We start from the raw sequence: 24,169 nt of genomic DNA on the forward strand, positions 1-24,169 counted from the left end.
GAGATGGGGAGGAGGAGTCACAGAAGAAGAAGCTAAAAAAGCTGATGGAGGGTCACTCACCGGTACAAAACAATTTCCTGAACAGATTTTGAAAAAAAAAAAAAAAAAGATGGGTTTAACAAGATGTTAGTCTGAGACACTGTGTGCGTGTGTGTGTGTGTGTGTGTGAGAGAGTGTGTGTGTGTGTGTGTGTGTGTGTGTGTGTGCCTGTAGACTTGCCAATGAGTGTGGCGGCTTGCTCAGTGAAAAGCTTGAAAAAATAAAGTGCTAATGAGAGTGGCTCACTGAACGTAGCATTTATACAAGACAGATAGGACAGGAGATTTAATGAATTCTCCCTTTTCTCTTTTTGTCGCCCGCTTCAGCTCACACACACACACACACACACACACACACACACACACACACACACACACAGTCCTCATGGGAGGGGCCATTCTAACAGTATCTCCACCTGCTGGCAAGCCAATTAAAATTGTTTTCTGGAGACACTACTGACTCTGATAGCGCCATAAAAGCTTTCACAAAAAAGAAAAAGATAAAATAGTTGAAACAGCACTACATCCGAAGCCTTCCAACACATTCTCCATCCATGCGGATTATATATTTGCTCTCCAGCGTTGTCTAAGTCGTGACATTCAGTGGTGTCATTTGGGTTAAGTTGCTCTTGTGGTTAAGAAGGAGACGCGCTTTCTCAAACTCACTGGTGGCCTGTCCACTTTAAAGTTCTCTCGAACTTTTCTTCACTGCTCATGATTCGCGATCACCTCTGGTATCGCTCACAGTATCAGGAGTCGCTCTCGGAAATGAAGAACTGAAGCTAAGTATGAAACTGTCAGGGAGACGTCAGGGATGTCAACCCAAGCCCACGGTCTGTCCTGCGTGTGATGTTGGATGACGACACGAGTGGGAGCTGCTTGCAAATACAAAAGTTGCTCCACATCAACTCAACCTGTCTCCATGACAACTGACCCAAAGTATCCTGCCTCCATGGCAACTGTCACCACATTCATCTGTGAGAACTCTTGATGCCCTGCTGACACGAGCTGGGGTGAGATGCTCTAGACGAACATGACAGCTGACTGCTTGTTTGTTTTACTGTGAAAAAAGAAAAAAGTTGACAAATCTAATGACGACCGAGATCTCTTTTGTCTTTTTATTGTCCAATGTCCGTTATCTTGCTCACTTCTTTCAACCACACAAAAGTCAAAGTTAAAGTGATCAAATCTGTCAATTTTGTACGCTGTATTTTTCTTTATGCATAATCAAGCTAACACAAGTCACTATTAAAACAGCTCTTGTTCTTCATGAGCTGCAGCATGTAAGTGTTATAGCTTATATTGCAAACCATATTCAGACCAGAATGAATGAGTCATTGAAGTGGCTACTCATCTTCAACATCGTTTTGTTATGGCTGTAAGAGAAAGGGATAATTTAACTTTCATTAAATTTGAAGAAAGAAGATCCGAGACTTTAAGTATTACACAATGCAGTTAAAGAAAAGTTGAACTCACGGTTGCACGGCCCCTTCTTCAATAATTGTATTCTTTAATACACCAAGCCTAGTGCTTTGCCTCGAAGCTCACCTGCTGTTTCGGTTCATGATTGCAAAAGTACTGGCTGAAGTGGAATATATATCAGAAAGTGTGCTAATTAATTAAAGAAAAAAAAAACATAAAAGAAATGTTATAAATAAAAATCACATCACTGGTCTCAGCTCAGCAGCCAGAGGCTCAGAGCGTGCTCAGAGTGTGTTCTCCAGGTAATGGGGAAAGTGACAATGGAAACAGACAGTACAGAAATAGTCTGTTAAGCCTTTTACATGTATGAGTGCTTCGATCCAACGCTGTTTGAATAATAATTCAACTGTGTCTCACTCTGTAAATGGTCGCATATTATTGTATAAAACGTTGTGTCAACAAATATAATTACGGTGAGTACAAAAATTGAGAGGATTAAAGAAAAGAATGAATATAATTATCGTTATTTTGTTTAAACTCTCCTATAAAATCAGCCCAGTCGCTGCTGACAGTTAAAGTTACTGTGATCCACTGATACATTTGTATTTGTACATGTCACTGGCTGAGTACCACGACTCCACAAACAGTGTCAAATCAAATTCACAAGGTGGAGGGGGTGGTGGTGGTGGTTACCTAGGTGGCAAAGCCAGTGAGGAAGACAGTGACGGCAGCTCAAGACCCTGTTTCAATATTTGTATGTGATAAACTACTGGATACTTTAGATGAGCGACCACAGTGCTTCAATATTCATGAGCATGATTGTACTGGAGATTATTTAATTTATGTAAGTCATATCTCTCTCTCTCTCTCTCTGTCTCTCTCTCTTTGGGTTTCTGCCAGTTAAAAGGCAGTTTTTTTTCCCTCGCCACTGTCGCCAAGCGCTTGCTCATGGGGTAAATGTTGGGTCTCTGTAAACAAACTGATCAAGGACTATGTTCAAGACCTGCTAAATTTAAATCAGATAATGAGATGACTTTTGTTAGGAATTGGAACTATACAAGTAAAGACTGATTGACTGCCTGACTGATTGATTGGTTGATTTAAGGTGACCTTGGGACAATTTCCTACCGGGTTCGGGTTAAGCCAAAATATGATCGTTTTGTAACCCTAACTAAATGGAACCAGAGAAGCACAGTGTTGTCACAAGATGCAATTGAAAACTGAGTTTGAAGAAACACTGAGTTACAACCTGTCTATGAATTGCAAAAAGCAAACATTGCCAACATTTATTGGGGTGACTTGGTTGTTGGATTCCAAAACTTGTGTCCAGCGTTCATCATCCAAAGAACACACTCACAGCGAAACGTTATGTTTCAGTGTTCGCAGGGGGGAAGGAGTTTTTCTCAGCAGACATTTTGACTCGCCACAGCAGGAATGCCAGACAGACCTGCCTTTTTATAGAGCTTTTGTAGTCTACCTGCTACTCAAAGCGCTCTGAGCCACATTCACACATTCACCCACACGTTCATACAGTGATGGCAGAGACGGCGAGGCAAGGGGCCACACTGCTCTGTCAAAAGTGCCCTATGAAATTTCTCTGCTCAGCCCTCCACACACACATTCACACACTGACGGAGCAGCCGTCACGAGCAAGGCACAGGTGTAACTAATAACACTGACGATGGCCCTGTTCCATTAGGGTGTGCCACGAAGCCATGTCAGTCTGTGAGCATGCGCAATGTTATTGACTACCACTGTGCACAATAAGGTCTATTGTTTGGTGCAACTGTTGGTAATCTGGTGGCAACTTTTTCAGTGTCAACACATTAGAGTAATAAGTCAAGAAAATGGGCATGCAATTAACAGCACGGGTAAAAGATACAAATCAGATCACGCTGTTTATACATCTCTTAATTCGTAATCTTAGCATCTAAACATAATTATGTATATGAAAGAACGCTGCTTCCTCCTGTGTGTATGAGCAGGATAATTACAATTAATGCCCGAGCTGATCTGTTGTGGGGTCAGAGATGATTGGAGTTTATTAATCACCACTAATTACTTTTTGATCAGCTCATCTGCAGAATCTCACGAGCCTCTGAAGACAGGCAGCGATGAGTGCCTCCACTAATTGATACCTTGACAGTCAAAATAATGAATACTGCATGAAGTGAATGGAAATATCACATTTGCATGAATTATTAGTGTGTTGGCCGTCCCTCTGGGAACTCGACGGGAAGTTTGATGAGCGATGGTGACACCGACACAAAGTACGACCGCTCTCCGGGTTATTGCAGAATGCGCAGATCACGGCTGTGGCTGTACACATCAGAATGATTTATATGATTGTGAAAAGATAATGGCAGAGACAATCATGCAGGCATTGTACTGGCGAGCACAATTTGTATTATCCCAGGAGCAGCAGTACTTTAATCATCTTCCATTGCAGGTACATAATCAGGAGACATTTTATACTTGCCCCTTGTCTTTCAAACAAGTGCTCTATTCATTTAACAAAAAACTAGTAAAGCGTGCCTTCCTGTGCCACTCTCCACACTTTCTCTCACTTTGTATAAATCCATTGAGGTGGAGAGCGAATCAATTCTCACTGTGCACTAAAAGGCCAGGGCTCAGACTGCAGCCCTCCGCTCAGGCTAATATCACACTCTGTCTTTTAGCTCCACCCACTCCGCCTCCTCACATCTGCCTCCATCTGGAGAGTTTCCCCAGTTCTCACAGCGGAGTTGTCTTGGAACTCCTTAAAAGGTAAACAAAAAGAAGCAACAAAACAAGAAACTTTAACATTGGAAGCATCGATTTCACTGTTTTCTATAGAATGGTATTATCAATCTTTTTTTGAGCATGGCAGAATGGGGGAAAGAGAGAAGAGGAATAACGCAGACGGAGGGCAGGGTGTGGAATTGAATAATGAGGCACACAGTACAGAGAGGAGGCAGTGATAGGTAAAGACAAAGTAGTTCTGCAGCAAAGGATAAAGAAACAAGCATCACCGGTGCTCCTGTTAAAAGAGTTACGTTAATTTGAAACATATGCAGCAATTACTGCCGGCCCAGTGACTTAAGCTTTTATCACTGCTTGTGGATTAACACTCAGACAGTCCACTTCTGCTGAAGAGCTGATAGGCTTAGTAAGAACTAGTTGATGTCCTGGAGCCTAAGAATAGTCTTACCTACAACCCTGTCTTAGTGATGGAAGTCCTTGTGAATGTGTGTGGATTCATTTGTTCAAAGAGTGGCGCAGCTTCTTCAAAGAACAGGGCAGTGAGTGATGTGTGTCTGCAGCATGTGTGTCGTCAATTTTGGATTTTTTGGCACTTTGTATTGGGTAATCAGCTTTGCTATCAAAGCTTTTGATGGAAAAAATAAAAATAAAGCGTTTGCCTCATGCCTGATAGATTGAACGATACAAGACAAAGCTAGAAAAAAAATCAGTGAACAGAAAAATAAAATAAAAATAATGAAGACTATATATGCTAGATTTACCTGTCACAGATGGATAAGAGATGGATAATTGCACCCATAGTTGTAATACACACAGTGTGTAGTAACACAGTGGAAATCTGTGTATGACTTCAACTGCACAGGAAAAAAACAGGAATTGCACAGGACAGTGTCACTGTGTGAATATGACAGATATACTGTATACATGCAGTATCTATTCTTGAATAAGGATATGTAGTGTATGCAGACTTATATACTGCAGACTTATAACTTGGTATACTGCTATATGTATATGCATTATAATATGTGTGTTTATAATAATTATAATTATTATGTAAATATAGAATAAAAACCAGTAAAGTATGCATAATGCATATAAATATATATGAAAAAATATGAATACATTTGATACATATACCTGAGTGTACTACAGTAGCTGTGATAATGTATCTGATATATTTGAAACAAAGATACTTCAGAGACCAATAGCTTTCCCTCCCTCTGCAGTAAAATCTACTGCAGCCACGAAATCTGAAACACACACACACACACTCACACACACCAAAATTTGACTTGTCAGCAGTGTCTGTGCTTCAGTTTGGCTATTTGACTCTTTGAGCGGGTTATCCCCTCCACAGCACTGTTGGTGCTCTTCTACTCTGCCCGTAACAGACAATAACAGGACACCACTGCCCCTGAGACAGCACCATGTGTGTGTGTGAGAATGTGTATGTGTGTGCATGTGTGTTACAGGGAAAAGGATAGTATGAATGAGAGTGAGAAAAAGAGAGAGCACCAGAGATATAGCAATTGAACAAGAGGGACACTCAACTGATTGATTAAACAATGGCTGCTCATTAGAGAGAAACTAGCCTGAGGTTTTGTGCAAGGGAGGGCATGTCTGTGTGTGTGTGTGTGTGTGTGTGTGTGTGTATGTGTGCTGCTGAATGGCCTGCAGCTGAAAGAAAGATTAAGACAGAGCTGGTGGATAGAGATATAGAGACACACAGAGCAGAGTCAGAGTGCTGCCCACACACCCGCAAGTACATGCACGCACACACACACGCACATACACACTGTAGCAAGTCTCTGACATGAACATGGATAGGGTTGTATGGCTGCGGACCAGCTGCTATATATGGCACATGGGGAGAGGATAAAACATTACTGTTCTCCAGCTGACAGCGACACACACACAAACACACACACACACACAAACACACACCAAAACAAGTGCTCGGACAGAAACTTGACAAACCATTCTTTCTCTTTCTGTTTCACATTACATTAGGGGATAACATACTACAATAAATGCTGTTTTGGTCCAAAACCGGAGGTTTGGATTATACCACTGACATGTACCTAAGTTCATGCATCGTCAAATTTCCAAAAGCATTATTTCAAAATGCAGTAAACTTACAAGTTATTTAGCATCAGCGATGTCATCGTCTTGTGTCGGGCCATAACATCTCAACAACATTACACATTATGTTTGCTCATGCCCTGCCAGCATGGGAAAAATGCCCTGGTGTGTCTTATCAGACTCTGGATAGATTCCACAAACACATCACCACAGGTCCACCATTGCCTCCAGGAGGATTTGCTGTGCGGCGTGGTGAGAAAAAAAGAGTTAAATCCTCCTTATACTCTTCCACCTCCTCGCCAGTGTCTTCTTCTACTCTCAGATCAAAAACTGAATTTGTGGACCATTCATTCATACATCCAATCCTGAGGTTCTGATTAGTGTGTGAACATTTTTGTCTTAGTTATCTATTTTGAACACCAGTGCCATGAAGGGAACTGTGTGTATACTATTTTACCAAAAGTTTAACAAATCTGAATCATATGTCAAAATAGGGGAATAGTGTGTTTTGAGAAATGGGTCTGTCTCTTGGTAGATGGCAACTTGGTCTGGGATGTTTCGTTGGCAGGCCCAGTTATAGTGTGTAAGAGAATATCAGACACTGCATCTACTGTAAGTCCATCCAATAATAAGCTAATTAAGAATGACTGGCACAATATCTTAAAAGAAGAAAGTTTACTTCAAAAGCAATGAAACACTCTTGCTGTGTTGGCATGTGTGTTTCTGCAAACTGCACACATGGCAGGTTGAAACTTTACATTTCTTTATGTTCAGTTTTCAATTCATTGACAACACTGTGCTTATGGTCTTGTAAGGTTCAGGCACAAAGACCTATTGGTTAGGGTAAAAAAAGATCATGTTTGGGATGGCAGCCGCCACATTCTTACAGTCCCAAAGTATCCGCTTTTGACGACTTGGGAAACCCCGACCATCATTATTTAATACCATTTCTTTTCTTACAAATAGGACATTCAACAAACACAGTTGGAAGTTCTCCCGAGGTCTCCTTAAAAATATCCAGTGGTTTCACACTAACTGATGTTGAAAAGCAGTTTCTAACTGTGGTCACTGGCTTGGCAGCGATATGAAAGTCAGCTCAAAGACATGTTGTGTGAATGCGATATTACATGTTTGTGCAAATGTCATATGGTATGTGTTGGGGGTGTCACAGTGTCATTGATGATTTACGGTGGCTAATGTTAGCAAACTTTACTGTTTTCTAACACTGCTCAGTCTTTTCGCTGACTTTATGGCTTTTTTGTGATTGTGTTATTGTTGCAATGTGTTTCAGCCTTCGCCATTACCTGACTGATGTCACTTATTACTACAGAACTTGTGACAATCTTACCTTTTTGGTGAAGTCCATGGCTTTGAGGATGGAAAGGTTGAGCGTTTCCAACGAGGCCAAAACTCCTTCATAGTCCCCCATGTGCTTAGCAAAGTAGTCTGTACACACACACACACATACAGGCACATTATAAGATTTATAAAACTTTTACATTCACAAAAAAATTTGAAGCAGTTAGCCATAGCTGCAGTTGCTAAAATAATATCAGATATTTGAAAGAAAAAACAATTACATTTCAACTGAGAAGCATTTTAATAATAGATAAGAGAGAGAATGAGGACAATGGCAGGGAAGTGTGTGTGTATGCGTGTTTGTGTGTGTGTGTGTGTGTGTGTGTGTGTGTGAGTGTACGCTTGCTCCAAATGATGCTAGGACATGTGTGTGTGTTTGTGTATGAGTGAGAGAGAGAGAGAGAGAGAGTGTGTGTGTGTGTGTGTGTATGCTTGCTCCAAATGATGCTAGGACATGTGTGTGTGTTTGTGTGTGAGTGAGAGAGAGAGAGAGAGAGAGTGTGTGTGTGTGTGTGTGTGTATGCTTGCTCCAAATGATGCTAGGACATGTGTGTGTGTTTGTGTGTGAGTGAGAGAGAGAGAGAGAGAGAGAGAGTGTGTGTGTGTGTGTGTGTGTGAGAGAGAGAGAGAGAGAGAGAGAGAGAGAGAGAGAGAGAGAGAGAGAGAGAGAGAGAGAGTGTGTGTGTGCGCGTGTGTGTGGGCAGTCTACTTACCACAGAGTTCCTTGGTGTCAACATTACTATCACAGCATAGCAGAGGAGCAGCAGATGGAGAGAGAGGGAGGAAAGGAAGGAAGGAAAGTAGGAAGGAAGGAAGGAAGGAAAGAGAGGAGCAGGGTCAGAAACAGAGGAAAGGCTTTTTGCATGCAGTCTCTCTAACTCTCTCTCTCTCTCTGTCTCTCACACAAACACACACACACACACACACAGCGAGAGAGAGAGTGAAAGTTTGGCATGCAAGGAAGAATCTAACAAGACTCCTTGACAGGAGTCTGTATCAATCCAGCGCCATCATTCACGCCCAGTTCGGTGTGTGCAGACTCATTTGGCAGCCAATTCTTTACTGGCAGGGAGAAGACTCTCCCTGGTTGACTGACCACGAGGGAGAGAGGAGAACAAGAGAGGAGAGGCAGGGAACGGCGGGAAAGGAAAACACGAACGAGAGAATAAAGGGACGAAGAGGAAGCAGCCAAAAGAGGGACGTGAGATGTAACTGATGATGGGAGGACCATGGACAGAGGAGGAGATGGGCAGAAAGACTCCATCTGTTCATCCTAATTATAAATCACTGTTCAGTAAATGCTGCCCAGGAACAGGACCTTTAAAAAAAACAAAACACTGTGACTAAGCGTTTGAATTCTCTCCTTCATTGCTCTTTCAATGTTTTAAATATTATCCAAAGGCTAATCCTTTCAGGCTCTGTTTTGATTGAGTGATCCTTGTTAGACAGCCTGATTTGATAATGGCCCGTTTTATTTTATTAAGCAGCAGTTTCTTTTTACATGCATGAGCGCTGCCAGTATTAATCCAGATACATCACTGTGACAGATGGGCTTTTAAAGTGTCTACCAAAAGTCTAGTTTTACATGACATTAAATGTATTCCCATGCTTCCAGCATTTGGTGATGTTGTAAAAAATTTTGTCAACTAGTATGATAGTGACTGATTGTTTACTGCCCAAATGCTAGATGCAGATGCTGTCGTTTCACAACCAGTAATTAAGTTGTTCTCTCACAAGCAATACATAGTGATATATGAAAGTGGGGCTCTCAGACTTTATCTGCATCAAACCCATCAAAAGCATCTCATTCTTGTCTGTGGGCCGAGGAGAATTACACTGATGTTGCAAAAGGAATTTCAAATCACTGTGTCTTTGAATTATCGGTGCTTTGCGCAAATTAAAGGGGCACTCCACAGATTGTACACGTCAAGTTCAATTTAATGTGCTACAAACTACAAACTGTGTGGAATGAGTGTGTGATTTTTGTGCTGTATTATGGGAAATGTAGGACCTGGGGCCAGATGTATTAACACTGTGTACGCCTTAAAAACAATGCTTGCTCCAAATGATGCTAGGACATATGGTTTTCCAACAGAGCATTTGATTTAAAATGATGATGGATGTAATTCACTTCACCCATCAGTAGTTTTAACGGTGCTGCTGATTGGTGTAAGGTGACATCATTACCTGAGTAAAACACAAATGTCACTGATGTTTTATTTTGCAGTCCAAACAGCTTTCAGTAAAATGTCAATCAGAGCATTTATAAACTGACTTTTATAATATTTAGGAGTGACTTGTTGCATTTTATCATTATTTTTATTTACATTGGAACTGTGACTCCCCTGTTAATGGTCTGTTCATTTGATCCTGAAAAGGGAAGCACTTTGTGAAGCTCCACAGATGAATTATTAAGACTGAGATATAACAGAGACACTGGTTTACAGGTACATGTGCAGGTGCTATAAATAGCCACAGCTGTGTGTAACAATCATGCAAAATGACAGCTGCTCTGATGTTGTTCGAGAGCCTCTTGATGAAACAGTCGGTTAAACTGCATTTTGCTTCTTATTTATCTGTTCTTCTTGGTCAAATCTAAGTATCAACATATTTAACGGTGTTTTTACATCCCTTTATGGATAATTGTTGGAGAGGAAATGAGGCTTTGTGCATGTGCACTCCATTTGAGACAATGACTGAGATATTTATTGAACAGATTCCGGCACTTCTACAGCTTTATAAATCTGTCATCAAGAAGCATGAGCATATCTCTGTCAGTTTTAATCATGGAGCGTCATGCATCTGGTGCCAGATGTTTTGGGAGCTCGGCCCTAATCAGCCTCTCTTGCACCGATCCATGAGTCTTTTTAAACTTGAATTGAGTGCAATACTAAATCAGTGGACTACCCTTTTAATGGTGAGAGTAACATTTTGTCCAACTTATTAAATGTTACACTTTTACTTTTGCATGTTTTTATACATACTGGCAAAAAAATGGGACAAACTCCCTCTGCAAAAAGAGATGGGCTCATACTTTTAATGCAGATACACAAGTAGTTTCATTTTTCATATGTATCTGCCTATTCTGCATGTATAAAAAGCTAAATAATTACTTTGTTGCTTGTTACTCTAATAACTGTTCATAAAATTATGTTTTTGTTGAACTGATTGAAGGAACGTCAGTTTTGCAGGTTTGTCTGTCCATGTATTTGGGTAAAATTTCATCTATTAGGCACAAACGAATGGCCTTCGGCATCACTTCGATCTGAATGTCACCTGAGATTTCATGTGCTGCCTCGCCTCCAGAACCATTTCTGATTGACAAAGGAGTCGAACAGACAGTGAGAAGTGGGAAATGGGTGTGAAGAAAGAAAAAGGCTGGAAACAGGGTTGAGTGACAGATGCAGAGATCGGGGTGATGGGCAGAGTGATGGAGGATGGAAACAGGAAGAGCCTGCCACAAAACAGACCGACATCTCAGAAAACAGGGTGACGGAAGAAGAATGCTGGCAATGGGAAGAAACCAGCGAGTGACAGAGACAGAGAGACAAATGACTGGAAGCAGGGCGGCGCTCCGTCTCTGCCTGCTCCCTCCCTCCTCTCCATCCATCAACTTCCTTCTTCAACAGGAAACGCTTACGCCATCATTTCATCTATTACTCGGACCAATCAATAACCTTATCTGCTGTCACATGATAGCGCTGAGGCCTGGAACGCGGCTGCCAAGTCTACTTTACTCTAATGAGTTGAAACTTTTCAGACTTCATCAACTGCAGTGAACAAGATTTATAAAGGCGCAACCATCTCCAATAAGCAAGATGGCTGACGTCAGAGAGCAGGCGGCGGTGGGCATGGTTCACTTACTGCGCTGATTTGAAAAAGAAAAAAATCCCCACTAATGGCTGAGCCTGCTGGAGGATTTATATATTGAACCCTTATTCAATTCTACAACAGTCATAAAGGTCAGCTTTTGTTCTGCTTGGTTTCATTTTATTTCAAGGCCCCGCAGGTTTCCGAGGTCGTGTAAATTAACAGAGCCGCTCTTTTGATCACTCACATCCCACTGTGTCAGCACACTCCTCCTGATTAAGGCTGGATGAGCTGATTGGCTGATTCTTAAGGGTCACTCAATTGATTCGATGAAAGTCAATCACAGAGCGTCCCGGGGAGCAGGAGACGCAGGGAGGTTTCTGTCATGGAGGGTCACGGTGAAAAATGCAAACTGAGATCTGAGCGAGAGGTAACAGGTAACACTTTTCAACCTGCTTTCATTAATTTTCCCTCTCTTTATCTCTTCGTCTCATCTCACTTGATCATTTTTCAGTTTGTCTTTTTCATAGTTGAAGTGCCACTTAACATAAGGGGCTCTGGTTCAGAAAGGGCTTACCTGAGCGTGCGCACACAGACACACACGCAAAAGTAAAAGTGAGATATTGACGCGATGCAGCAGCAGAACGGCTTTGTGCCTCTCCCTCCGTTCATAATTGAGCAGCGATGTTTCAAAAAAAAAGAAAAAGTCACGCTGGAACGAGCACACACATGCAAAAATGCCACAAAGGACCCAATGCAGATTTATTTCCTGAGGTTACAAAGCTGTGTCACATGCTACACGGGCTGTAGTGGCGTGGTAGTGCTGACCTGGTGTTATCAGAGTCGATGGTGTGAAACAGCTTCTCCAGCTCTTCCTCGTTCAGCGTGCCATCAGAGAAGAAAGCCTGGAACTCATCCAGAGACAGCTTACCATCATCTGCAGGAGACACACACACACACACACACACACACGTCATTGTGTTAAAAAGCATCCTCGCAACAAGACTGAGTTCCATCAAAGAACTTGACATTTCGCTCATGACAAAAGAAATCAATATCAGACAGTATTATTATGGTGAACCGTTGCGTCACTGTGTGATCCTGTCTGCTGCTTTTAAAAGGGATGAAAGGAGATAAAGCGGATGGTTATTACTGCAGCCGTGCACCAGCTCCACCCTGTGATACATTTCATATCAGCAGCCGTCCCGAGTGATCCGTAGTGGAAGTGGAAGGCACTAAATCAGTCAGTTCACAACCGGCATCGACGTGCATCTCACTTCCCCTCACTTCTACGTGCTTATAAACATGTACATCGATGGAACTGATGGATACAGGGTTTTTTACACAAAGGAAGAAACATCTTCATGTTTAATGTTTGCCGAATTACCAAGAAGGCCCAAATAACTGATAATTTGCTGTGGACAGCAGTTCACAAACTTTAAAAAGTTTTTCCTGACTCCACATTTTTCAGGGAGTCTGGCGAGTTTTGCTGCAGGCGTCAATGAAGCTGCCTGTATTGGCAACTGTTTACTGTTTATTTGACATGCTTACCTTCATTAAAATGCCTCCAGCCACCTGGCACCTGGCTAATTCTCCACACCTGCCTTCAATCACCTCACCAGCTCGCAGTATAAGCACCCTGCCTCTCCACACACTCATCACCAGATTGTTCTGCCCTCTCAGTGGGGGTGATGCTCTCAACTTCTCAGCATTGAGTTTAGTCCTTGTGTCTTTTTGCGTATGTGTACCTCCTGTGCTTGGCACCACCTGTGCCAGCTCAGCCATTTTCCATCTGCCCACTCCACTTGAGCTAAAAACCCTTAGCCTCAGTCTGCCTCTGCCACTCACCTCCTTCTTTCACCTTCAAACTTATCACACTTAAGCTATGTCTGGGTCTGCTTTTGGGTCCAATTTTAACTCAAAACAAATCACAGGTCATCTGACACTTCTTAGTGTAGGCAACTATTAAATAAAGCCCCATATGCCACAGTGTTATATCTAATGTTTACTGTAGATTCTTGGAAGTTGCTCTGGTATCAATCTTCTTGCAGAAAGACTCCCTCCCCTCACCACCAGACAGAGCTGATCTTATCTTTGATAAGCAGGTGGAGATCGTTTTTACCAAAAATAAAACAGTTCCTTTCTTGTGTTGACCAGGAAACTGTGCCGCTTGCTTAGCCAGCTATCTCTGGGCTGAAATCTGTTTTTCTGATATCATGAAGCTGATAGGGTAGCCAAGAGCTCACAGGTTAACTTCAGTAGAAAACCAAACAACCGACTGACTACTGACCAATCAGATCACTACACTGAGTCAGACCTGGACAAGAGTTTACAATAAAATGAAGACCCAATATCTTTGAAGATTAGTCAAACTGATTTGCTGTTCAAAGTGTTTCTTGTGTCCACTCTGGTTTTAACGGAGACACTACCATTTTTTGGGTTCATTTCATTTTGGGTTACTACTAGAATATGTTTACATGCTTTACTGCTCAAAAACCACATTTGTTTTCTCATTCTGTCCAGTGCTGCAGCGCTGCATTCCCCCTCTGTCTGTAACACTCTGTTTTAGTTCCCGTCTCTATGAGGCCTGCTGTCCTGAATACCCAGTCTCCTCTGATTGGTTAGCTTGCACATGTCTGAGCCAGCACTGCTAACAAAAATGAAGCAGCTTCGCTAAATTATTTCTTACGTGCCAAACTAGCTGCTAGGCATAGATGTGTGACATTGTGTGATGTCAGGAAGTCACGGAATTAAAATGGAGGGATAGTTTCCATACTACATATACAGTGTTGGGAAGATTACTTTGGAAATGTAGTTGGTTACAATTACAAGTTACCCTGTTGAAAATGTAATAGTAGTGTAACTATTTCAATTACTTTCTCAAAGTAATGTAACTAATTACATTTGATTACATTATGATAACTTTTCTTAATTTTGAATGAAATCTCTCAACTGCTAACCATTTTCACATTTTAAGACCTATAGTGTGATAAACCTTTCAGTTCAAAGGTTTAACCATATATTATGAGTCTAACCTTAGGCCTGTGCTGCAAAGGAGGCTCACTTCCTCACTAAATGGAGCGACAACGGGCTGATTTCAGCCAAGAGGAGCAGGTTGTTTAATGGAGAGAGTATGAGCGATACAAAAAAGCCTGATCACAGCCTGAAGCAACAGTGTTGCTGCAAATATGACAAGAGGAGGCTGATTTTAATTTCTGACATCTCTACATTGAGCTGCTTTTAAATATGAAGCTTTAGAGCAACAACAACTGTTGTTTTAAACTGTGTTTTATATTGTTTTCATATATTTCACTGATCGCAATTATAAAATGCCAGTGTGTGTTTTATTGAAAGCGAGGCTGGTGTGCGTATGAAAATAGGTTACAGTGGGTTTTTTAGGTGCTGTAGGTACAAGCAAATCTAATGTTGTCTCTGTACAAAGACCTTTTTAAATGTCAGAAAACAGAGTAGACCTACTCAAAATGTGCGTTTGGACAACACATAACAGGCGAAACAATTAATTTATTCATGGCCACATTAAGTTAAATTATCTGTCCTGCTGCGAGCGCACAACTTCTTTCAGTGGTGACTGACTGTATATAAAAGTAAATAGGCTATAGCCTAATAAATGACCTCCTGACGCGAGTCGGATCATCGGCTGAGCAGCGTATCCCCTCAGCTGAACATCTGTAGGCGGAGACGCTCAGAGAGAAAGTAAACAGCAGCGGATCAGCGCGATCTCTCCCTCCGTACAAATGCTCTGTTCTGATCCAGCTCCACTGGACTTTCAAAGTAAAGGTCATGCCAGCTGTAAATGAGTTAAATAGGGAAACAGTTGATTTTATTATTAAACAATGAACAGAACCTGGTCGGGACCAGGTTATGAGCTAAGCATAAGTTACCATGGTGATCTAGTCGGGTTAAAAGAGAGCCACCTTTGTAATACAGGGAAGCCTGGCTTCTGTCTGTATTAAGTGTTTTTTGTATTTCCAGCCCAGGAACATCTTGTGCCCCGCCGACACTGTTGCTGCTGAGTCTGACTGCCGCCGTACGGTTTGTCGGTTGAGTCGAATGGCACATGACCAGAGAGCCAATCACAAGCGTCAGTTTTTTGAAGGAGGATGTTGATATGAAAAAAACTAAAAACAAACATGAATCCAGGGGGGCGAAAAACTATTTGATAAATCCGAGCTTTTGCGGCGATTTTTCAAATGTAACTTAAGTTGTAATCATCGAAATTTCCAAAAGCAACTGTAATTTAATTCCATATTTTCTCCCAGTAATTTAACGGATTACAATTACGTAAATTTTGTAATTAAATTACGTAACGTCGTGACATGTTATTCGTTACTCCCCAACACTGTACATATACATATATATGTGTATATATATCATTATATATATATATATATATATATAGACATTAAATGCTTTCCTTCTCTCTCCTGTCCTCTCTGCGCTGGCAGCAAAAACATCCTTACATTATAAACCTATTTATGCTCATTGCATATTCATTGAACTTTGTTCATCATACCTAATACTAAAGACATATTACTTTTGTTATTGTGAAATTATTTCCAGTGTTTCAACATCAACAACTTATTTTATTCAATCCTCGTTGACTTTTGCTGCAGTTACAGCCCAGTTTCCTTGCAGGCACCGCTGTCTGGTCCCGTCTTCTCCCTCTGGTGTCTACCTCTTTCACATGAACGCACTTGGAGCTTGATTGGAAAACTCAGTTGACTGAGCCAGTTGAAAACCAGCTTTGTGATATCGGTTATGCAGGATGGCCGATGTTCGGCTCAGTGAAGCCAGGTAGCCCCAAGAGAGCCAGACTGAGTCAAACAGGCCCCTGACAGGCATCCATGCATTCGTCTTATCTCTACTGTACCTGCCTGAACTTCTGTCTAAAACTTTCCAACCCCTCATCCTTGTACTGTATGAGTCAGAGTGAAGACAGGGGTCACTGCTCAGTACACACTATTAGTGTTGTCGATGTGATTTTTAGTCCTTAGTTGCCCCTTTTTTTTGTTCAGATTTCTTTTGTTCTGATTGTGATGAATATTTTATAAGTCTTGACATTTAATTCCAGTTTGCTTTGCTCTACCCCCCCCCCCCCCACACACACACACACACACACACACACTCACACACACACACACACACATGCTCAGTGTGATCCCTGCCTTCAGTGCTTTCTCAAGCTGCTGTGAAATCAATCCAGCACATGCTGTCTGTCTACAAACCCTCAGCTGTATCCCTGCTGTCTGTCTGTCCGTGCACTTTAGTAAGCACACAATGCCGATTCTGTTTCAAAACCTCGAGGCATTTTGGGAAGCACTGATAAACAGCGAGCTCATAAAACAAAAATGGATTTCTGCTGTTGTTATGTAAGCTTCAGCAAAAGATTAGTTTCTTCATGCTATGCTGATGTGTGACCAGGACGATGTTTGACACTTTGACTGTGGCAGTATCTGACTGACAGAGGAGAAGGAGGACGTTGATCCCTCATAGCAAGTGGTTTTAATATGACACTTCATCATCTAACAATGAACCCTAAAGCAAAACAGAATATTTAATTGACCATTTTGACAGTCCAATAATTTGTTTTACAGAGAAGATGTACATTATGTACAAGCACTGTGTATCCAAAGTGTAGAACAAGCTGCAGGACACTGGCATCGTTGGCAAGCTGAGTACAGCATTTTACAGGTTTAGAATTATAGGTCATTAGTACAAAACGCAAAACTGTTTTCAGTGTGCTCTCTGCTAACAATCACCACCCAATCCCATGTAAACAATCAATTGCTTCCTGAACACAAGATCAATCACGCTCTTAGTCTAATTGGTCGTACATAATGACTGGAATCGAGTCGACCGACTCTATGTTGTCCTGGTCCTGTGTCCTCAGGGTGCTTCATTCCCTCAGTGTGATTTTCTAATTTCAACCAAAAACAGCGCAACCTTCCCTCAACCTTATGCTAAATAGATAATAGTCCATCTCTTTCTCTTTTCATACTGATTTGTGGCCCCCAAAACTTTGCAATGTTGTGGAATGCTCTCTACATTTTCTGCATGCAAGTGCATTTCAAGTCCAAACCAGCTTTTATCAGCTATATTATTAACATATCAAAAGTAAGTGCTCACCAGTGTGCTGGCATATATAGTGCGCACTTTACCTAATGTAACACATGACTGAAAAGCAGTGTTGAAAGTGCACAATATGCATAATCTCTAACAGACTGTTATATAAGTACTCAAAAGACATACTTGAGTTAAAGTCTTAAAGCATCTGATACTCTATGTACTTGAGTATTAAAAGTAATTTTCTGGCAATAAATGTACTTACCATCAAAAGTATATAAAAGTAAACTAGTATTATACATGTAAGTATGTATGGTATTTAATGTATGCCATGGGTCAATTGATTATTGGATCCAATATTCAGCATTTTTTCAGATCCGAATTAGTGATTTCTTTCTTGTCTAATTGCTGATGAAATGAATCCATGTAAAAAAAAAAAACACTACTGTGTCTCAGTAACTAGTTGGTTAAAGGGATATTCCGGTGTAAGTTTAACCCATGGTCTAAATCACCGTGAAACTGTGTTAGACTCCCTCTCGAGAGATAAAGTTAGTTAAGTTCCGCTAATTTACGGAGTTTTATCAACCTCAGAAACGACCGCATGACAACAATACACTGCAGTAAATGGATCCAAATATAAACCGCCACCAAAAAGCCACAAATAATGCTCAGAACAGCACCAAACTTCAGCAACAGTACAAATAGGGTCTCAGCACATAGTCCGGGGCATTTAACCTCCGCTAGCTTAGCTGGATTTCTATTGTGAAGCTAAAAACAGATTTCAACTCTCCTCCATCAGCTTCCGGGTCAGGGAAGTCCAGACGCGACAATTACCGAATGCCGTTAGAAATGCTCAATGTTTTCCCTGTCCGCTCTCGATAATAACTGTTATAAACTGGCAGGTAAGACACATATGAACTTGGAATGCTTTTCCATGGAGTCATAATCATACATTTTCATCCATGAGCCGTGGAACTCTACTGCACTCGGTAATCGAAGCTGCTGCGGAAGAGTGGTAAATTTTGTCAGCTTTTCAGTAGAAAACCAGCTAAGCTTGTGGAGTTTTAATGCCCTGGACTATGTGCTGAGACCGTATTTGTACTGTTGCTGAAGTTTGGTGCTGTTCTGAGCATTATTTGTGGCTTTTTGGTGGCGGTTTATATTTGGATCCATTTACTGCAGTGTATTGTTGTCGTGCAGTCTTTCTGAGGTTGATATAACTCCGTAAATTAGCGGTCTGCTAACTTAAATATAAAAACATGTAGAGGAGAAGAAACACAATACTAGTCCTTTACAGAGGAGATTTGGCCTGATGGGGCCAATGAACTTATCTGTACAAAAAGGTATTCTCCCATACCTCTATTTATGTGCTGGACTAACATTCATACTAGACTGTTATGCGGCACACAATGTACTGTTCTTTCGATGCACAGCGAAGCTTAAGGCTGTGGTGGTCCCATCTAACAGCAGCAGTAACATCTTTATTAAGATTTAACCCTGAAAACCAGTCCTTTCCAAACAACAATGAAGTACAGTAGTTTGAGTTGCCTGAACTGAAATTTTTGTCACAAGGCTGCTGGAACATACAGCAAGACCCTGACACATGTGAGGTGTTGCTATTCTGCATCTTGTTCAAACCAGTGCTGCAAACACAGATCCAACAAACAACCAATCCAACATCCCTGTCTGCTGTTTGACTGGTGTGGTGGAGTGGTGGCTCTGCAGTAGGGACTAGTTACTCAGGGCTTTGACTCCATCTTGCATCTACTCTCTCTAAGTATGCCTTGCTGTCTGTCTCACCACATGATGCAGAGCCTGATATCAAATATTTATTCCCTTGCCCTCGAAGTGTGTTTGCCCTTGAGTGTGTCTGACTGGATGCAGCAGGTTGAGCTATAGGGCCACTGCAGAGTGCTGGGAAACCCACAAGGATGGGAGGACTGCAGCCTTACAAAGGGCTGCATTCAAATGTGCTGCTCTCAAGTCCGCTTTATCTATTCTCCTCTGCTGGTCCTTGCGGGAATAGGTGAGCATATGTTAATGAATTTCTCTTTATTTATTATTTCTGTCATTTTCAGTCCCCTTTCTTTCTTTTTCTTTCGCAGCTATTTTCTTGTTTTTTTTTATTTGGGGGGGGGGGGGGGGGGGGGGGTTGCAGCAGCAGCAGCAGCAGCATGGCTGACACTCATCCAGCAAAAAGAAAGCGTGAGCTACGCTCTTTGTCTCTGACTCGAGTTTTGACCACTCAGGAGAAAAGGCTCCGCACAGTTTTCAAAACAGGCTAACAAACTGTCAAAAAAACTTTCAGAAACTCTGCAACCATAGCCAGCCACACTCCTACCTCCTCTCCTCTTCCCTTCCCTTTATTTCCTGTCTCCCTATTAGTCTCGCCATAACTTTTATCCCTCCGCTCTTCCAGCTCCTTGTTAGAGATAGTAGAAGCTGAGTCTCACATATTGTGCCATGTTGATTTTGGCTGCGCACGATGACGCAGGGTAAGAAAACGCCTTACAAGCGGCTTTCTCTCGGTGACGCTTGGCATAACCTTTCCTCGGCAGAAGGCATGTTTGTTTGCGGAGGACTACTGAAATGCCACTTCTTATGTTCACAGCACCGGTCCCACTCTTCCTGTCCGCATGTGCTCGAGTGTTTATTTAGACTGTGTGGCGCTGACTATTTCTAACCTGCCCTTCTCTGGCGCAGCAGCACTGAACCAGCACTGAAAGTAGAGGCACTGGTATTTAATTCAGCAGTGACCCAATTTTCTGCATGCAGCCAGCTAGCCCCGTTAGACCCACTTAGGAATTCTCCAGTAACACAGCGTAAATGCAGCGACACACACCACTCAAGCAAAAAAAAAAACTGAGCTAGTTAACCCCATTTCCAAATTACACATGTCTAACAAAAAACTACAGCTTCTGTAATCCCCGGCTTCACTGTAAAATACTTCAATATGTTCCTTCTTTGTCACACAATGTCCTCTCACACATATACAGCGTAATGTAATGTTCCACTTGCATGGTCTCCTTTGGGAAATTCTCTGCATGCATTCGACCAGTCAGTTACAGAACAGCATTCATAAAACATTTCGGTTGCTTCCCTTTCATCAAAGTTTTGCTCCTCCAGCCACCAATTCACCCCGCAACTCCCTGACGACCCTCACAGTCACTCTCATAGGCTGGCAACAGAGGAGGTGATGCAAACGCCAAGAGCATCCTGACTCCTGCAGCTGAGACACTGTTGATTTGCCCTATTTCCTGATAATTATTTTACCATCCAAAATGGTCAATTTAATGCAGAGGAAATGACAAACACTCAGAAACGGCTTTTAAAACAGCAGGGAGGGGATTAAGAGGCAGTCCGGGCAAACATTTTTATATTTTCATTGTTATAATAGAAAATGTTGGCGTTTACCTTCAGACAGAGCCAGGCTTGCTGTTTGCCCCTGAAGGATAGGTGCACTTAAAAATGAAAATTCAGTCAATCCCAAAGTGATTTGAAAAGGAATAAAGGTGTAAGTAATGTCTTTTTCAAAATCACTTTGGGATCTTGGGCTTCAAGTGACTTGGATTACAACTTTGATAACAAAGCTGAAGTACAAAATCCAAAATGCAAACAACAAAAGGCGCGTGTTTTTAAAATAAAACACAGGCATACTAAGGATAAAAGGTGGGACAAAGATAAAGATAGGAAGTGGGGAGTAACACTTGCCACACTTGTAAACACTTGTAATCTACAAAATAAAATACAAAATGACCAAACCATGACATACACGCTGTTTGGAGCCATTTGGGGGATATTTTCCAAGTGTTTTTATGTTTTTTAACAAGAAACAGTCTGCTTCAGTTGTTCCACCAGAATGCTGCAACACCAACATTTATTTCCAAGGAATCTCCAAGAAAAAGGAAGACATAAGGTGTTATGGACTGAATAAGGTGGATATGTTTGTACCACTTTGTCCTCCAAAGTCAGTGCCCCTGATCTGAAACCTTGACCTGCCGACGTCCAACGCTGCCCACCGCAGCTCTGATTACCTATGCCATGTCTCCACCAGCTGATTCTATTTTCTGTTTGCGATGCTGTAGTTTGAGTCTTTTTCATTTTCTCTTAATACAAGGTCCTGTACTCCTAATGGCATAGCAAGATTAAATTATGGAAATTACAGAACACACACACACACTCACACAGACCTGCACGGACAGAGTGTACTGTGTACCTCATCAGTGTGAGGGTTTAGGTAGAGCAGCTGCTGGCTCTCTCTGTCTTCATCTTCTGTTCTTATTTGCTGTCTACTGGTCCCCTCAGACTCAAACCTCTTTGAAGATTTAATAGTTGTTGTTTTTTTTGTTTTTTTACCCACTTTTACTGACAGTATAATGTAAACCAGCCTGCTTCTGCTTCAATGTAATACAGTCATGCAAATCTGTGTCACGCTCATTTCTAATCTGTTTGTAGCTGGGGATAGGCTTATAAGGATAAGTTCAATGTAATCTGCAAGTACAAATGTGACTTCTGAAAGTAGGTAATGACAGAAGACTGTTTCTAAATAATTCATAAATCTATGAATTAACAATTTACAAAACACTTAATTTAAAGTTGTTTGGGCAAAGGTAAAAACAGTCCTTCCCTCCGCATTATGTAGAATAAATGAAACCCTGTTTTATTTCCTCATAATGCCACTGGGGTGTCATTATCCGAGTCATAAACAGGATGGCATTTCCACATTTCTACTTTCATCAGCGTTCTTCATTTAGAAAATACCAAAAAGGTAATCAAGCAACTAAATCCCTCTTTGTTTAGCCAATCATGGAAATCAGCTGTGGTGCCATCTGTAGTGTCGCAAATTACAGGTGGTGAAAATGCCATCAACGCACCCAGTTATTTAGGCTGTCTTTCAGCAGTGAAGTGATTCAAGAGTGATTCAAGATTTGATTCACCTTAGTAAACATCAAAGGTGTGGATGCTTGTTTTTAACCTGACTGATTTAAGGAAAAAAAATGTGCAGAGCGACCAACTAAAAGTCTCTGTCAAAGAAAACAGACTGCAGCTGCCTCTGCTCTGATTAATCACTTGCGATGGACGTTTATCTGATTTGACATTTAGATCTGGTACTATTGAAATAATTGATCTTAAAAAAATATATATATGAACATGAAAACTTAATTTGTTAAATCAACTAACTAAAATCACATCGCTTTGAACCTGTGCACTACCATAAAGTAGACTGTGAAATTCATCTGTTCCACTAAGGCTGTGCTCAAATCAACATGGAAAAGCATTTGAATGGGGCCAGGTCAGTGTCACAGTGAGGGTGCCAGCTCAAAGGAAACGCAAAGAAAAGTAGAGTTTCTTTGCCATAAACACTTACAATTGACCAAACTTTTGAGGTTTTCAGTGATTTGACATCTGGTAAAAATTGGGGCCAATATCAAATATTAATCCAATATCAAAATAATCATATTTTAATTAGCTGGGCGTGTATTTTAATTTGAATCTGATTTGGGATTTTGGATAATTAAATACATAAAACACAAAGTAAGTGATACATAATTCCTGGATCAGTCCCTTTACCTAGATCTACGCCAAACAGACTGACCAACCAACCAAAAATCCAACCAACCTGCTGCCCAACCAACCAACCAAATGACCTGCCAACCAACCAACCAACCAACACATGGACACAGGCAGAACCATAACCTCCTTAGTGGAGGTAATAATTGCCATAATGATTATGTTGCAGAGATGTAGAATACTGAGTATTACTTGTCTCTGTGCAGTGTTTTGGTGTCTCATTGATCTGTAAGTCACACTGGACTTCCTGAATTGTAATTCATTCACTGCTGCCTGTAGCTAGAGGTCTGTCATATTGCTAGAGGAATGTGCCATGTCAGGTCCAATTATTCAACATAATTGGGTCACGTGAGGTCCTGTTTTATTGGCATGTATCTCAAATTTACACGTCAATTTGTCTAATGCTCAGAATGGACCCAAGCTGACACACAATCAGCTCTGATAACGTGGCACAACGAGGGTTGGGTTCTTCGACACTAACAAATCGAACCTTTTATCTCTCCTCATTAATTTTCATTAGCAAAGTGTGTTGAAAAAATGCAGGTAACATTGGCTGGCATCTCATTTACAGTGGGCAATGATGGGTACTTTCATCTGTTAAAAAGTTCAACGAGCAGCAGATTACACCAGCGTAGCTAATTAATGTTAATTTTGTAACAGCTACACTGGCACTTGATTGTCAATTAATGTGCTATCTTCAAGCTGCTGACTGTAGTCTGACAAAGATTTTTTTGTTGTTGTTGTTGGACTGAGAAGCACATCACACTGCAACATCACTCTGTGACCATGAGTGGACTGCTTTTTTTTTTTTTTTTTTTTTTTTTGCTTTTAATAGAAATGAGACCAATTTTTTCAAAACTTTGCTATATCAGTGCCCATGTTCATCAAATAAAAAAAAAAAAAACTCTTATTTGAGAGGGAGACTTGGGCCCTGACAAGAGAGTCAATGTTTCAACCAGTGTGTGCTTAACATTAGTGTTACTTTATTACTCATCTCTCAATGTCAACTACAGTTCCCAGGGTACTTCTGTAACACTGAGCGTGTTATAATACTTAGTTGA

At 41.3% G+C, this 24,169-nt stretch overlaps 1 protein-coding gene across 2 annotated transcripts in view; it reads right to left on the reverse strand.

Moving 5' to 3' along the window:
* necab2 (N-terminal EF-hand calcium binding protein 2) overlaps positions 1-24,169 on the reverse strand; it is a 156,789-nt gene that overhangs the window by 94,130 nt on the left and 38,490 nt on the right. For both annotated transcript variants that reach the window (XM_030425707.1, XM_030425706.1), the window contains exons 3-5: positions 12,282-12,390; positions 8,357-8,382; positions 7,633-7,730 (exon numbers count right to left, since the gene is read on the reverse strand). In XM_030425707.1, the coding sequence (XP_030281567.1) occupies positions 7,633-7,730; positions 8,357-8,382; positions 12,282-12,390 (233 nt within the window). The remainder of the gene's footprint in view (positions 1-7,632; positions 7,731-8,356; positions 8,383-12,281; positions 12,391-24,169) is intronic.

This window comes from Sparus aurata, chromosome 8, assembly GCF_900880675.1.
Source record: "Sparus aurata chromosome 8, fSpaAur1.1, whole genome shotgun sequence".
In the NCBI taxonomy this organism is placed as follows: domain Eukaryota; kingdom Metazoa; phylum Chordata; class Actinopteri; order Spariformes; family Sparidae; genus Sparus; species Sparus aurata.